The sequence below is a fragment of the Babylonia areolata genome, chromosome 7, assembly GCF_041734735.1.
Source record: "Babylonia areolata isolate BAREFJ2019XMU chromosome 7, ASM4173473v1, whole genome shotgun sequence".
Taxonomy (NCBI): Eukaryota; Metazoa; Mollusca; class Gastropoda; order Neogastropoda; family Buccinidae; genus Babylonia; species Babylonia areolata.
Genome location: NC_134882.1, coordinates 11955481 through 11970480, shown reverse-complemented (window position 1 = coordinate 11970480; position 15000 = coordinate 11955481). Strand labels below are relative to the sequence as shown.

Here is a 15000-nt window from a genome sequence, read left to right as displayed (position 1 = left end):
AACAGGTCCTCTCTGAAATCTTTGTCGGATTTTTTTTTTTTTTTTTTTCAGTTGGGGAAAAAAGAAAAATGCTCTTTCTGCCTTTCTCATATTACACTTTTCCCTTCTGTTCTTTTCACCCCCTTACCACTCATTCCCTTTCTCTCCTCTCTCTCTCTCTCTCTCTCTCTCTCTCTCTCTCTCTCTCTCTCTGTGTGACCTTCCCCATGACTTGGCACTCTGAGGGGTGATAGGAGTGGACAGTCCAGTTCCGTGACCAGTGCAGTGGACAGGGCTGACCACTGGGGACCTGTCAGTGACAGGCAGAGCGCTCGACAGCTGACGTTTGGGGGGGGGGGGGGTTGGGGGCTAGGGGGTTTGGGGGCTAGGGGGTTTGGGGAGAGGGGTAGCCAGGGGAATATGGGGACAGAAAAAAAAGTGACCGCAAACGACCACTTCCCCCCGCCCCCCGGAACCTCCTCCTCCACCACCACCCCACACACACACACAAACTCCCTTATCTCTATCCCTCCCTCTCCCTCCCCCTCTCTCTCTCCTTCTGTCTGTCTGTCTCTCTCTCTCTATCTGTCTTCTTCTTCTTCTTCTTCTTCTTCTTCTTCTTCTTCTTCTTCTTTTTCTGTCTCTCTCTCTCTCTCGCTCTCCTCTCTCTCTCCCTCTCTCTCTCCCCCTCTGCCTCCCCACTCTCTCTCTGTCTTCTTCTTCTTCCTCTTCTTCATCTGTCTCTCTCTCTCTCTCTCCCTCCCCCTCTCTCTCTCTCTATCTCTAAATCATCTACATAATAACCGGATAATGTTTTACATTTGCATGTAAAAAAAACAACCTTGCAAGCTGAGCAAAAAATGCATTGTTATATGTCGTGAAGGAATCGTCATTTGTACAAAATGAATCTCTGAAATTATTCCTAAAACTATTTGTTTCTCAAATCCAGCCTATGATACAGTACGGGGCAGAAATATAGGGTCTTGACTCTGCTGCTATACACTGTGAAAAAATTCATCTATATCGTTTGAAAAAACATTTTTAAGGGTCTCCTTTCAGACACCAAATGATCTCGTCTATGGTGAGACAGACATATACCCAATATTGTTGCTCTCTAATGTCTCTCTTTCTGTCTGTCTCTCAGATACAAACACAAGCACACACACACAAACACGCACGCACGCACACATAGAAACATGCGCGCGTACGAATACGCACACACACGCACGCACGCACACAAAAATGCGCGCCTGCGAATACGCACACACACACACACACACACACACACACACACACACACACACACACACACACACACACACACACACACACACACACACACACACACACACACACACACACACACACAAACACACGAGCGCGCATGTGCCAATGACACATTGCCGCATCTGCTTTAAAAAAAAAAAAAAAAAAAAAAGAGAGAGAGAGTGTTGGGGACAAATGTATTGATCAGCCCTTCAGAGATTTCACACACACAAAAAAACAAAACAAGAAGAGAACAAAGCCAAGGTCACCAAGACGATGATGACTCTTAAGATTCTTGATCAGGAGGAAACTCCCATTACATGTCATCGGTGGATTAAAAGTTTGTAGTCCTTGTAGCAGTGCGAGCAATGCGATACAATACAATACATCTTTCTTCATGAATACAACGACCAGAAATAACGTGTCGAGAGCTGTTCTCGTGTGCTGGATTTCTGATTCGATTACAAAAGTGCTGGTTTACGTGATCTAAGTGGTTAGGGGAAACATCATTGAAAGCGTAATATGTCAGCATCATATATATATATATATATATATAGAGAGAGAGAGAGAGAGAGAGAGAGAGAGAGACAGACAGACAGACAGACAGACAGACAGACAGACAGAGACACAGAGAGAGAGAAGTGAGAACAATAATACGCAGTGCTTTATGTAGGGCTACCTTCATTTATACTAAGAACAGAAAGAGGAAGAGAATGCAAAGTGATTTTAGAGGGTTAGAGGGTCTGTTCTTCTCTTCTTCTGCGTTCACTCGTATGCACGCGAGTGGGCTTTTACGTGTATGTACGTCTTTTACCCCGCCATGTCGGCAGCCATACTCCGTTTTCGGGGGTGTGCATGCTGGGTATGTTCTTGTTTCCATAACCCACCGAACGCTGACATGGATTACAGGATCTTTAACGTGCGTATTTGATCTTCTGCTTGCATATACACACGAAGGGGGTTCAGGCACTAGCAGGTCTGCACATATGTTGACCTGGGAGATCGTAAAAATCTCCACCCTTTACCCACCAGGCGCCGTCACCGTGATTCGAACCCGGGACCCTCAGATTGACAGTCCAACGCTTTAACCATTCGGCTATTGCGCCCGTCAGAGGATCTGTTTGAACTTCATGATTTTCTGCAAATTGCACCTGTGCTTGCTTGAGGGGCAATAATAATAATAATAATAATGGATACTTATATAGCACACTATCCAGAAATCTGCTCTAGGTGCTTTACAAAAACGCTTTTGTTAACATAAAACATTATATCTATGTTACATACACACACCAAAATGTGACAACACACACACACACACACACACACACACACACACACACACACACACACTGCATACATACATTTTAACATACATGTGTATCTAACAGCTATCCTAACACATACGCACACATAGGCAGGCACAAACCTACATTAACACACGCACACACAATACACATTCATATACATGTATGTAGTTATGTGCACATATGTATACACACATAGTCAAGCACAGCTAACGCAAAGGAAGTGGATAACTTTCATAAGAATAATAAAACATGCACAACCGCATCCGCCTGGTTCTGTCGCTGGGTCTGTCTCTCACTAGCTGTATCTCTCTCACTATCTCCCTTTCTCTCTCTATCTCTTTGTCTCTGTCTCTCTGTCTCCATCTCTTTCTGTTTCTGTCTCTCCCTCTCTTAGCCTGTCTGTCTCACTCTCTCTGTCTTTCCTTCTGTCTCTCTTTGTCTCTTGTCTCTCTGTCTATGTCTCTCTGTGTGTCTATGTCTCTTTCTCTCTCTCTCTCTCTGCTTCTGTCTCTGCCTTTGTCTCTCTCTTTCTTTCTCTGTGCTTGTGTCTTTGTCTTTCCAAATAAAAAAAGAAGCCAAACACACACTCACACTAACACACACACACACACACACACACACACACACACACACACACACACACACACACACACACACACACACTCACAAACAAACAAACAAACAACACACACACACACACACAAACAAACAAACAACACACACACACACACACACACACACACACACACACACACACACACACACACACTGACAAACAAACAAACAAACAAACAACACACACACACACACAAACAAACAACACACACACACACACACACACACACACACACACACACACACACACACACACACACACACACAGAGTAACCGTTAACCGTGAGATGACTCCTCATGCCCCACAGGTGGACGGGGAGAATCTTCTGGAAGGGGTACCACCACACTTTGGACGAAGCCGACGTGTACGATGTGCTGCCTCAGGACTCCACCGTGCAGCTGTCCAACAACCTGGGCAGGTAAGGGAGGGGCGTCATCAGTGACTGTACAGAGAGAGGAGGCAGGGAGAGGGGGAGGGAGAGGGGGGGGGAGAGAGGGGGGGAGAGAGAGAGGGGGGAGAGAGAGGGGGGAGGGAGGGAGAGAGAGGGGGGGGGAGAAAAGGGGGAAAGAGAGAGGGGAGAGATAGAGAGAGAGGGAGGGAGAGATTAGAGGGGGAGAGAGAGAGGGAGGGAGATAGAGGGGCAGAGAGAAGGGGGAGAGAGAGAGGCGGGGAGAGAGGGAGATCGAGAAAGGGGAGAGAGAGGGGGGTGGAAGAGATAGAGAGGAGGGAGAGAGAGGGGGGCAGAGATAAAGAGAGAGTTAGGGAGAGAGCGGGGGAGAGAGAAGGGGGAAAGAGAGAGAGAGGGGGGTGAGAGAGGGAGATAGGGAGGAGGGAGAAAGAGAGAGGGAGAGATACAGAGAGAGAGGAAGGGAGAGAGAAGGGGGAAGAGAGGGAGAGAGATGGAGGGAGAGAGAGGGAGAGAGAGGGGAGAGAGAGATGGGGGGAGAGGAGAGAGTGGGGAGGGAGAGAGAGAGACAGAGGGAGGGAGAGAGAGAGGTGGGTGGGTGGGTGGGTGCAGGGAGTGGAAGGAGTGATGTAACATGACACTGGGTACCCCGGGTACATGGTTTCAGGGAGTGGGAGAAGGAGCTGTACCGGTGGAAGACAGGGGGGTCCCCCAGCCTCTTCAGGGCCATGTGGAGGTGCTACCGGCCCCAGATCATCGCCTTCTCCCTCCTCGTCTTCCTCGAGGTAACGCACGCACACACACACACACACTCCTTTCCTTTTCCCTCCTCGTCTTCCTCGAGGTAACGCACGCACACACACACACTCCTTTCCTTTTCCCTCCTCGTCTTCCTCGAGGTAACGCACGCACACACACACTCCTTTCCTTCTCCCTCCTCGTCTTCCTCGAGGTAACGCACGCACACACACACACTCCTTTCCTTTTCCCTCCTCGTCTTCCTCGAGGTAACGCACGCACACACACACACACACACACACACACACACACACACACACACACGCACACACACACACACTTCTTTCCTTTTCCCTCCTCGACTTCCTCGAGGTAACGCACGCACACACACACACACACACTCCTTTCCTTTTCCCTCCTCGTCTTCCTCGAGGTAACGCACGCACACACACACACACACACACACACACACGCACGCACACACACACTCCTTTCCTTTTCCCTCCTCGTCTTCCGCGAGGTAACGCACGCACACACACACACTCCTTTCCTTTTCCCTCCTCGTCTTCCTCGAGGTAACGCACGCACACACACACTCCTTTCCTTTTCCCTCCTCGTCTTCCTCGAGGTAACGCACGCACACACACTCCTTTCCTTTTCCCTCCTCGTCTTCCTCGAGGTAACGCACGCACACACTCTCCTTTCCTTCTCCCTCCTCGTCTTCCTCGAGGTAACGCACGCACACACACACACACACTCCTTTCCTTTTCCCTCCTTGTCTTCCTCGAGGTAACGCACGCACACACTCTCCTTTCCTTTTCCCTCCTCGTCTTCCTTGAGGAACGCACGCACACACACACACACTCCTTTCCTTTTCCCTCCTCGTCTTCCTCGAGGTAACGCACGCACACACACTCCTTTCCTTCTCCCTCCTCGTCTTCCTCGAGGTAACGCACGCACGCACACACTCCTTTCCTTTTCCCTCGTCTTCCTCGAGGTAATGCACGCACACACACACACACACACACACACACACACACACACTCCTTTTCTTTTCCCTCCTCGTCTTCGTCGAGGTAACGCACGCAAACACACACTCCTTTCCTTTTCCCTCCTCGTCTTCCTCGAGGTAACGCACACACACACACACACTCCTTTTTTTTTCCCTCCTCGACTTCCTCGAGGTAACGCACGCACACACACTCCTTTCTTTTTCCCTCCTCGACTTCCTCGAGGTAACGCACGCACACACACACACACACTCCTTTCCTTTTCCCTCCTCGTCTTCCTCGAGGTAACGCACGCACACACACACACACACACTCCTTTCCTTTTCCCTCTTCGTCTTCCTCGAGGTAACGCACGCACACACACTCCTTTCCTTCTCCCTCCTCGTCTTCCTCGAGGTAACACACGCACGCACACACTCCTTTCCTTTTCCCTCGTCTTCCTCGAGGTAATGCACGCACACACACACACACACACACACACTCCTTTTCTTTTCCCTCCTCGTCTTCGTCGAGGTAACGCACGCAAACACACACTCCTTTCCTTTTCCCTCCTCGTCTTCCTCGAGGTAACGCACACACACACACACACTCCTTTCTTTTTCCCTCCTCGACTTCCTCGAGGTAACGCACGCACACACACTCCTTTCTTTTTCCCTCCTCGACTTCCTCGAGGTAACGCACGCACACACACACACACACACTCCTTTCCTTTTCCCTCCTCGTCTTCCTCGAGGTAACGCACGCACACACACTACTTTTCTTTTTTTTTTTTTTTCTTTTTTTTTACTTTTTTTTCTCTTTTTTTTTCTTTTAGACGCACACGCTCTCACTCACACGTGTACACACATACTTGATCTAAAGCAAAGCATGCGTGCATGCTTGCACACACGCACGCACGCACGCACGCACACGTGTACATGTATATACAGGCATGTGCGTGCCCGCATACGCACGCACGTTTGTATCGGTGTATATATGTATGCATGTGTGACCATGTGTGTGACCATGTGTGTGTGTGTGTGTGTGTGTGTGTGTTTGTGTGTTTACTTGCTGCATTTGCTTATTAATTTTTGTACATGCTGATATTCAACAATTTTTTTCTTCTTAATTTTGTACGTGCGTGTGTGCCTGTGCGCCCAACGCGCGTGTGTACAATGTGTCTCTGGTTTTCGGCTATCGACATTTTTAGTGAAGTTTTGTTTTATTTGACTCGGTTGGTGTTTTTGTTTGTTTTTGTTTGTTTGTTTGTTGTTTCTTTGCTGTGCCTGAAAATAAAATGCATGTAGAATTAATTAAAGTTTGGGTTTTTTTGACTCACTTGTGTAAACAAAGTGAGTCTATGTTTTAACCCGGTGTTCGGTTTTCTGTGTGTGTGTGTGTGTCTGTGTGTCTGTGTGTCCGTGTGTCCGTGGTAAACTTTAACATTGACATTTTTTCTGCAACTACTTTGTCAGTTGACACCAAATTAGGCATAAAAATGGGAAAAATTCAGTTCTTTCCAGTCATCTTGTTTAAAACAATATTGCACCTCTGGGATGGGCACAAAAAAATAAAAAAATGAAGCCTAATTATATGCAAACTGCATTTACTCTTATATTTATATTTTTTGTATTCTCTAAGCTTGGCACTTTGATCTGATATTCTGACCCAACAACAAGAGCAGTCATTATTATCATTTTTTGTTCAAACAGGAACTTCTTTTGCTAAGCATGGAAGTTTTATTTATTTTGCAAACGTTTTGGTGCAGATAGTAAAAAAAAGGGAAATTACTCTGTAATCAATGCAAGGGGACTTAATTTGCTTTAAACTGATCTTTCTCATCTTAAACATTACATTTTGAAATTATACTCAATACATAAAAAGCTTGGATTTTTGTTTAAAGTGTATCACAAGTGAGTCTTGAAGGCCTTGCCTCTTGTTTTATCTGATTTGATTTGATCTGATAATGTTCTCTCACCCGCACACACCCCACCCCAACACCCCCCCGGGCAGGAGTGTCTGCGGGTCGTGCAGGCTGTGCTCATGGGCTTCTTCATACGGATGTTCGAGAAGTCCTCCCTGCTGCCTTCTCCAGAGTCCTCCTCCTCCTCCTCCTCCTCCTCCTTCGCCTCCAGGCCTCTCCGGGTGCCTGACGTGTACCTGTTCGGGGGAGCCATCTGCCTCGTCTTCCTCATCAGCATCTTCATCGACCACAACTTCTTTCACCATGGACACCGGATGAGGGTGGCCGCCACCTCGCTGATCTACAGGAAGGTGAGGAGGAGTTCTGGAGGGGTCAGGGGGAGATGGAGGAGTTCTGGAGGGGTGAGGGTGAGGGGGAGTTCTGGAGGGGTGAGGGTGAGGGGGAGTTCTGGAGGGGTGAGGGGGAAGGAGGAGTTCTGGAGGGGTGAGGGGGATGGAGGAGTTCTGGAGGGGTGAGGGGGGGAGATGGAGGAGTTCTGGAGGGGTGAGGTGGGAGATGGAGTTCTGGAGGGGTGAGGGGGGGATGGAGGAGTTCTGGAGGGGTGAGGTGGGAGATGGAGGAGTTCTGGAGGGGTGACGGAGGAGTTGGAGGAGTTCTGGAGGGGTGAGGGGGGGGAGTTCTGGACGGGGGAGGGGGAGTTCTGGAGGAGTGAGGGGGGGAGTTCTGGACGGGGGAGGGGGAGTTCTGGAGGGGTGAGGGGGAGGGTGCTGGACGGGGGAGGGGGAGTTCTGGAGGAGTGAGGGGGAGATGGAGGAGTTCTGGAGGAGTGAGGGGGAGATGGAGGAGTTCTGGAGGGGTGAGGATGAGGGGGAGTTCTGGAGGGGGGATAGGGGAGGTGGGGAGGGGTGAGGGGGAGGAGGAGTTCTGGAGGGGTGAGGGGGGAGTTCTGGAGGGGGGGAGGGGGAGGTGGAGTTCTGGGGGGGTGATGGGGAGGAGTTCTGGAGGGGTGAGGGGGAGGTGGAGTTCTGGAGGGGTGACGGGGGAGTTCTGGAGGGGGGAGGGGGAGTTCTGGAGGGGTGATGGAGAGGATTTCTAGAGGGGTGAGGGGGGGGTAGAGTTCTGGAGGAGTGAGGGGGGTAGAGTTCTGGAGGGGTGAGTGGGGTAGAGTTCTGGAGGGGTGAGGGGGGAAGAGTTCTGGAGGGGTGAGGGGGAGGAGGAGTTATGGAGGGGTGAGGGTGAGGTGGAGTTATGGAGGGGTGAGGGGGAGATCTGGAGCCGTGAGGATGAGGAGGTGTTCTGGAGGGGTGGGGGTAAGGGTGAGGGTGAGTTCTGGAGGGGTGAGGGGTGGGGGTGAGGGGGAGGTGGAGGTGGAGGAGTTCTGGAAGGGGTAGGGGGAGGGGGAGTTCTAAAAGGGTGAGGGTGAGGAGTTCTGGAGGGGGGAGGGGGAGGAGGAGTTCTGGAGGGGTGATATAAAAACGCCGTAGACAAGAACGAGAAGTAAAGACTGATGCGCTTATTGAGTGAAAAAAATACTGCTGTTAAAGAAAGTTATTATTTCAGCGAATGGTTTGTATTTTCTTATCAGTTTTATATTTCATTCATTCGTTTAAGGTTTGGTGAATTTACATTTGGTTGATCGGCTTATGTTTTATTGGGTGGTTGATATGTTATTGTATCATGTTATTGATAAGGGTTTTGTTGCTGTTGTTGTTGTTTGTTTGTTTTACTTAATTATTGACACAATGAAATTTTATAGACACAATTATTAAATCATACATTATTAAAAATGGGTGTGAGGCAAAATCTTTGCGAAGCAAATTTAATGAAAACGAGAAGAAAACAAGAGAAAATGTTGGATTGTTTTTTCAACTGATATATGTGTGTGGTTTTCTGAACCAGGTTTGCTTTCTAAACATTATTCTGTTGTTACGTCTGACATAAACGTTGTTCGTATCTTCATATTTTTAGTAACTGGTCTGATTGTGACATGTGTGTGTGTGTGTGTGTGTGTGTGTGTGTGTGTGTGTGTGTGTGTGTGTGCGTGTGTGTGTGTGTGCAGGTGATGCGCTTGACCTCCGCCACTTTATCCCCGCGACAGATGGAGGAGATTATGAACCTGGTCACCAGGGAGATGGACATCTTCCCCATGGTCAGTCTGTGTGAACCCCTCCTCGTGTTTGTTCGTTTGTCTGTCTGTCTATCTCTCTCTCTCTCTCTTTGGCACTTAGAGAGAGAGAAATGCCAAAGTGTCGCAAATCTCTTATTAGTTTCTGTTGTTTCAATTCTGTTGTGTGTTTTTTTTCCTTTCTGTTCCATTTTATCTGTTTTACACTGTTTTGCTCTGATTGGTACCTACTATGTCACTAGAGCTTTACAGCTATTGACATTAAACATTTCATTGTTCATTGTTCATTGTTCATTGTTCTCTCTCTCTCTCTCTCTCTCTCTCTCTCTCTCTCTCTCTCTCTCTCTCTCTCTCTCTCTCTCTCTCTCTCTCTGTATTAGGTTGGGTCGTGATCTCTGGCTGTTTCTCTCTCTGTCTGTCTGTCTATCCTGTCAGTATGTATATGCATAGATATTTTTGTGTCTGTCTGCATGTCTGCCTGTCTGTCTGTCTGTCTCTCTCTCTCTCTCTCTCTCTCTCTATATATATATATATATATATATATATATAAATTTGTGTGTGTGTGTGTCTGTCTGTCTGTCTGCCTGTCTGTCTGTCGGTCGGTCGGTCTGACTGTCTATTTACCAGTCTGTCTCTGTGTGTGACTGTTTCTCTGTCTATGTTGTCTGTCTGTTTATCAGTCTCTCTGTCTGTCTGTGTGTCTGTTTCTCTGTCTGTCCATCGAACTGTTTGTTCGTCTGTCTGTCTATCAAAATATCTCAGCTTGCTTTTGTGTGGTGTTGTTGATGTTGAGACAGAGTAACTTATAAACACTTTTTTTTTTAAATGTTCCATAAAAAAAAAAAAAATTATCAAAATGGGTGGCGCTGTAGTATACCGACGAGCTCTCCTTGGGGGAGAGCAGCCCGAATTTCACACAGAGAAATCTGTTGTGATAAAAAGAAATACAAATACAAATACAATTAAAACATAATCTTAATGTTAAGACGGTAAAAACACATGAAAAATTATGTCTTTTTATGTTTTGTCTTTTCGCAGGTGGTGCTGCCAGCAACCTACATTGTCATTGGTCCATTGCAGTTAACGGTAGTTTGTTATCTGCTCTGGGATTGGCTGGAGCTTGGGCCAATGACACTGGCTGGTGTGGTTGTACTGCTGCTTCTCTTCCCGCTGCAAGTGTTCATGGGGAAACTGTCACATGTGCTGCGGTAAGCCCACAAACTATAATTAAATTATATCTTTTTTTTTTAAAGGAGAAGAAGAGAAAAGGTTGAAAGTGATGTGTTTACTTGTGTGTTTGTATGCTTCCGTATCTGTGTGTGTGTGTGTGTGTGTGTGTGTGTGTGTGTGTGTGGCTTTGTGTGGCTGTGTGTGTGTGTGTGTGGCTTTGTGTGGTTCTGCATATGTGTGTGTGTGTGTGTGTGTGTGTGTATGTGTCTGTGTGTGTGTGTGTGTGTGTGTTTGTGTGTGGCTTTGTGCGGTTCTGTATGTGAGTGTGTGTATGTATGTGCGCGCGCACCTGTGTGTGTATGTGTATATGTGACTCTGTGTGTGTGTGTGTGTGTGTGTGTGTGTGTGTGCAGGCACAAAACGGAGCAGCTGTCAGGGCAGAGGATGAGGAAGCTGCAGCAGCTGTTCAGCGGTCTGGAGGAACTGAAGATGTGCTGCTGGGAGGCCATGTGTGAAAAGATCATCAGAGTCGCCAGAGAGTCAGTTTCGCTTTTAGCTCTTTTTTCCGGTTTTTTTTTTTTTTTTTACTCACTTGTGTAAACAAAGTGAGTCTATGTTTTAACCCGGTGTTCGGTTGTCTGTCTGTGTGTGTGTGTGTGTGTGTTGTGTGTGTCCGTGTGTCTGTGAGTCTGTATGTCCGTGGTAAACTTTAACATTGACATTTTCTCTGCAAATACTTTGTCAGTTGACACCAAATTTGGCATAAATTAGGAAAAATTCAGTTCCTTCCAGTCATCTTGTTTAAAACAATATTGCACCTCTGGGATGGGCACAAATTTTTTTTTAAAAGATGCCTAATTATATGCAAACTGCATTTACTGTTATATTTATATTTTTTGTATTCTCTAAACTTGGCACTTTGACCTCTTATTCTGATACAACGACAAGAGGAGTCATTATTATCATTTTTTTGTTCAAACAGTATCTTCTTTTGCTAAGCATGGAATTTTTATTTATTTTGCAAACGTTTTGGTGCAGGTAGTAAAAAAAGGGAAATTACTCTGTAATTAATGCTAGGGGGACTTAATTTATCACAAGTGAGTCTTGAAGGCCTTGCCTCTCTTGTTTGTTTGTTTTTTTGTTGTTGTTTTTTTTGTTTTTTTTTTTTTTTTGTTCCCATTGATGATGTTGTTGGCGATGATAATTATGGACACTTACATAGCGACCATCCCCCGTCGGGGTCCAAGCTCTAAAGCGGTGTCATTTGCACAACAGGTTGTGTACCTGGGTAGAGCCGACTGACGGCTGCCATTCGGCGCTCATCATTTGTTTCCTATGTCATTCTATCAGGTTTCAGGCACGCACACGTACACACTCATACAGACATGTAGCATTTTAACGTGTATGACCATTTGTTGTTGTTTTTGTTTGTTTGTTGTTGTTGTTGTTGTTTTTGTAATTGTTGTTGTTGTTTTTATCCCGCCATTTAGGTAGCTATACTCCATTTTGGGGAGTGTGCATGCTGGAATTTTTTTTTCCATAACCCACCAAACGCTGACATTGATCTACAGGAGTTCACTGTGTCTGGGGCTCGACATTCAGTATCAGTATCAGTAGCTCAAGGAGGCGTCACTGCGTTCGGTCAAATCCATATACGCTACACCACATCTACCAAGCAGATGCCTGACCAGCAGCATAACCCAACGCGTTTAGTCAGGCCTTGAGAAAATAAATAATTGAATAGATTAATAATAATAATAATAATAATAATAATAATAATTATTATAATAATTATAATAATAATAATACTAAAATAAATAAATAAAATAAAAAATAACAAAAAATAAAAATAAATAAATAAATAGAATAAATAAAATAAAATAAAACAATAAAAATAAAAGTAAATAAAATAAGAATAAACAATAAAAATAAAAATAAATAAAATAAAATAAATTTTCTTTTAAAATATAGAAAAAAATAATAATAATGCTCGGCATTAAATGGCGGGACCAAACCCTTCTCTCTCTCCGACGTTATTAACCCTTACCGACCGAAGTCAGGTACCCATTCACATCGGGGGGGAAAAAGTGTCACATAGTTTGCAAGAGATAGCACTTTTTTTTTTTCTTATATGCTAAATTTGTTTGTGTTGTTGTTCATTTATTTTATAGAGACTGAATTTTGCAAACGCTGCCCCATTATACCTGTCAGCTAGCTAACTGTCAAATGCAGGGTACAGAGTAAATGAAAGATACAGAAAGCGAAGGATAGAATAGAATAGAATAAAATTATGTCTTTATAACCGAGTGTGTCATAACCGAGTCACAAGGAATATTGTGAACCCGGAACACAAGGTAATAAATAAACACAAGATAACTGGATTGTGTGTGTGTGTGTGTGTGTGTGTGTGTGTGTGTGTGTGTGTCCATCTTTCCTTCATTCTCTCTCTCTCTCTCTCATTAATATTTTTATATGCATTATTGTCATGAATGCAGGTATCATGATTATATACCTGTAAATGTTTACTGTGCAGCTTAGTGTATTTGAATGTCATGTATGTATTTCTATAACCTTTTGTTATCTTATGAATGTTTTGATTTCATTTCTCTTTGCCCTGAGGGCTGGATGTAAAATTTTTTTTTTAAAAAGCATATGCATGCTTATTCCACTTCCCTCATTAAAAAAAAAAAAAAAAAGATTCGTTCTCTCTCTCTCTCTCTCTCTCTCTCTCTCTCTCTCTCTCTCTCTCTCTCTCTCTCTCTCTCTCTCTCTCTCTCTCTCTCTCTCTCTCTCTCTCTCTCTCTCTCTCCGTCTGTATGTCTCTTCTGCCAGTCTCTCGCTATACCTGTCTGTCTGTCTGTCACCCTCCTCCCGCTTTCAGTTCTCTCCCCTCTCTCTTCTCTTCTTTCTGCTCTCCCCCACACCTCCTACCTATTGTTATTTATCTATAGTGTTATTATGTGGAGCAATGGCCTAGAGGTAACGCGTCCGCCTAGGAAGCGAGAGAATCTGAGCGCGCTTGTTCGAATCACAGCTCAGCCGCTAGTTTCTCCCCCTCCACTAAACTTTGAATGGTGGTCTGGACGCTAGTCATTAGGATGAGACGATAAACCAAGGGTCCCGTGTGCAGCATGCACTTAGCGCACGTAAAAGAACCCACGTCATCAAAAGGGTTGTTTCTGACAAAATTCTGTAGAAAAACCCACTTCAATAGGAAAAACAAATAAAAGTGCACGCAGGAAAAAATACACAAAAAATGGGTGGTGCTGCAGTGTAGCGACGCGCTCTCCCTGGCGAGAGCAGCCCGAATTTCACACAGAGAAATCTGTTGTGATAGAAAGAAATACAAAGTACAAATGCAAAAAAACCCAAACCAAACAAATATTGTATCACACACGGATATCCATACGTATATTTGTACGTGATTTCGATGTTGCTGTTGTAAATATTTTGACTCTCACTTTTATATACATACATTTTGTTCTCTTCCGCAATTTCCTTTGTCTAGTGGGCTGGATGTAGACAGAGTACTTCGTGCTTTATTCCTCAACCCTCTTAAAATAAAATAAAATAAAATAAAATAAATCGTTTATATCGTTCGCTCATTCTTTACTCCTGCCAGACAAGAACAGCAGCAGCAGCACCGCCTGTGCACCCTACAGAGCTTCAACAGTGCCTTGACCCTGACAGCGGGCAAGCTGGTGCTGTTCGTGACCGTCATGATGGCCCTGGCCTTCGGCTACCCGTTGTCGGCCGCCCAGGTGTTCACGGCCATGATGCTGCTGGAGACGCTGAGGGTCAGCCTGTCCATCCTGCTGCCTTCAGGGCTTCTCTACATCAAGGACCTGCTGGCCACTGTCAGCCGTGTGCAGGTGGGGGGTTGTTTTGGTTTGGTGGTGTCTTGAAAGGTGTTGTGTGTGTGTGTGTGTGTTTTGTTTGTGTGTGTGTGTGTGTGTGTGTGTGTGTGTGTGTTCTGTGGGGATGTGTGTATGAGTGTGTGTGAGTATGTGTGTGTGTGTCTGTGTTTGGTAGTGTGTGTGTGTATGTATGCGTGTGTGTGTTTGTTTGTGTGTGTGTGTGTGTCTATGTGTGTATGTGTGTGTGTGTATGTGTGTGCGTCTGTTTTGTTTGTTTGTGTGTGTGTGTGTTTTGTTTCTTTGTGGTGGGAAGGGGGGGAGTGTGTGTTTGTGTGTGTGTGTGTCGTGTGTGTGTGTGTTGTTTGTTTGTGTGTGTGGGGGGAGGGGGGCAGGAGGGGTTTGTTTGTGTGTGTGTGTGTGTGTGTGGATGGGTGTATGAGTGTGTGTGTGTGTGTGTGTGAGGGGGTGTGTGTGTGTTTGTGTGTGCTCTTGACGCTGAGGGTCAGCCTGTCCATCCTGCTGCCTTCAGGGCTCCTCTACATCAAGGACCTGCTGGCCACTGTCAGCCGTGTGCAGGTGGGGAGTTGTTTTGGTTTGGTGGTGTCTTGAAAGGTGTTGTGTGT

The 15000-nt window shown here is 45.9% G+C and overlaps 1 protein-coding gene across 5 annotated transcripts in view; it reads left to right on the top strand.

The window, feature by feature from the left end:
* The window catches only part of LOC143283707 (ATP-binding cassette sub-family C member 4-like), a 168581-nt gene that overhangs the window by 38988 nt on the left and 114593 nt on the right, over window positions 1-15000 (top strand). For all 5 annotated transcript variants that reach the window (XR_013055442.1, XM_076589955.1, XM_076589956.1 and 2 more), the window contains 7 exons: window positions 3476-3586; window positions 4242-4359; window positions 7315-7575; window positions 9285-9374; window positions 10389-10558; window positions 10934-11059; window positions 14143-14392. Coding sequence is in view for 4 of the 5 variants with exons in the window: in XM_076589955.1 (XP_076446070.1) it covers window positions 3476-3586; window positions 4242-4359; window positions 7315-7575; window positions 9285-9374; window positions 10389-10558; window positions 10934-11059; window positions 14143-14392 (1126 nt within the window). In the remaining variant the exon portion in view is untranslated. The remainder of the gene's footprint in view (window positions 1-3475; window positions 3587-4241; window positions 4360-7314; window positions 7576-9284; window positions 9375-10388; window positions 10559-10933; window positions 11060-14142; window positions 14393-15000) is intronic.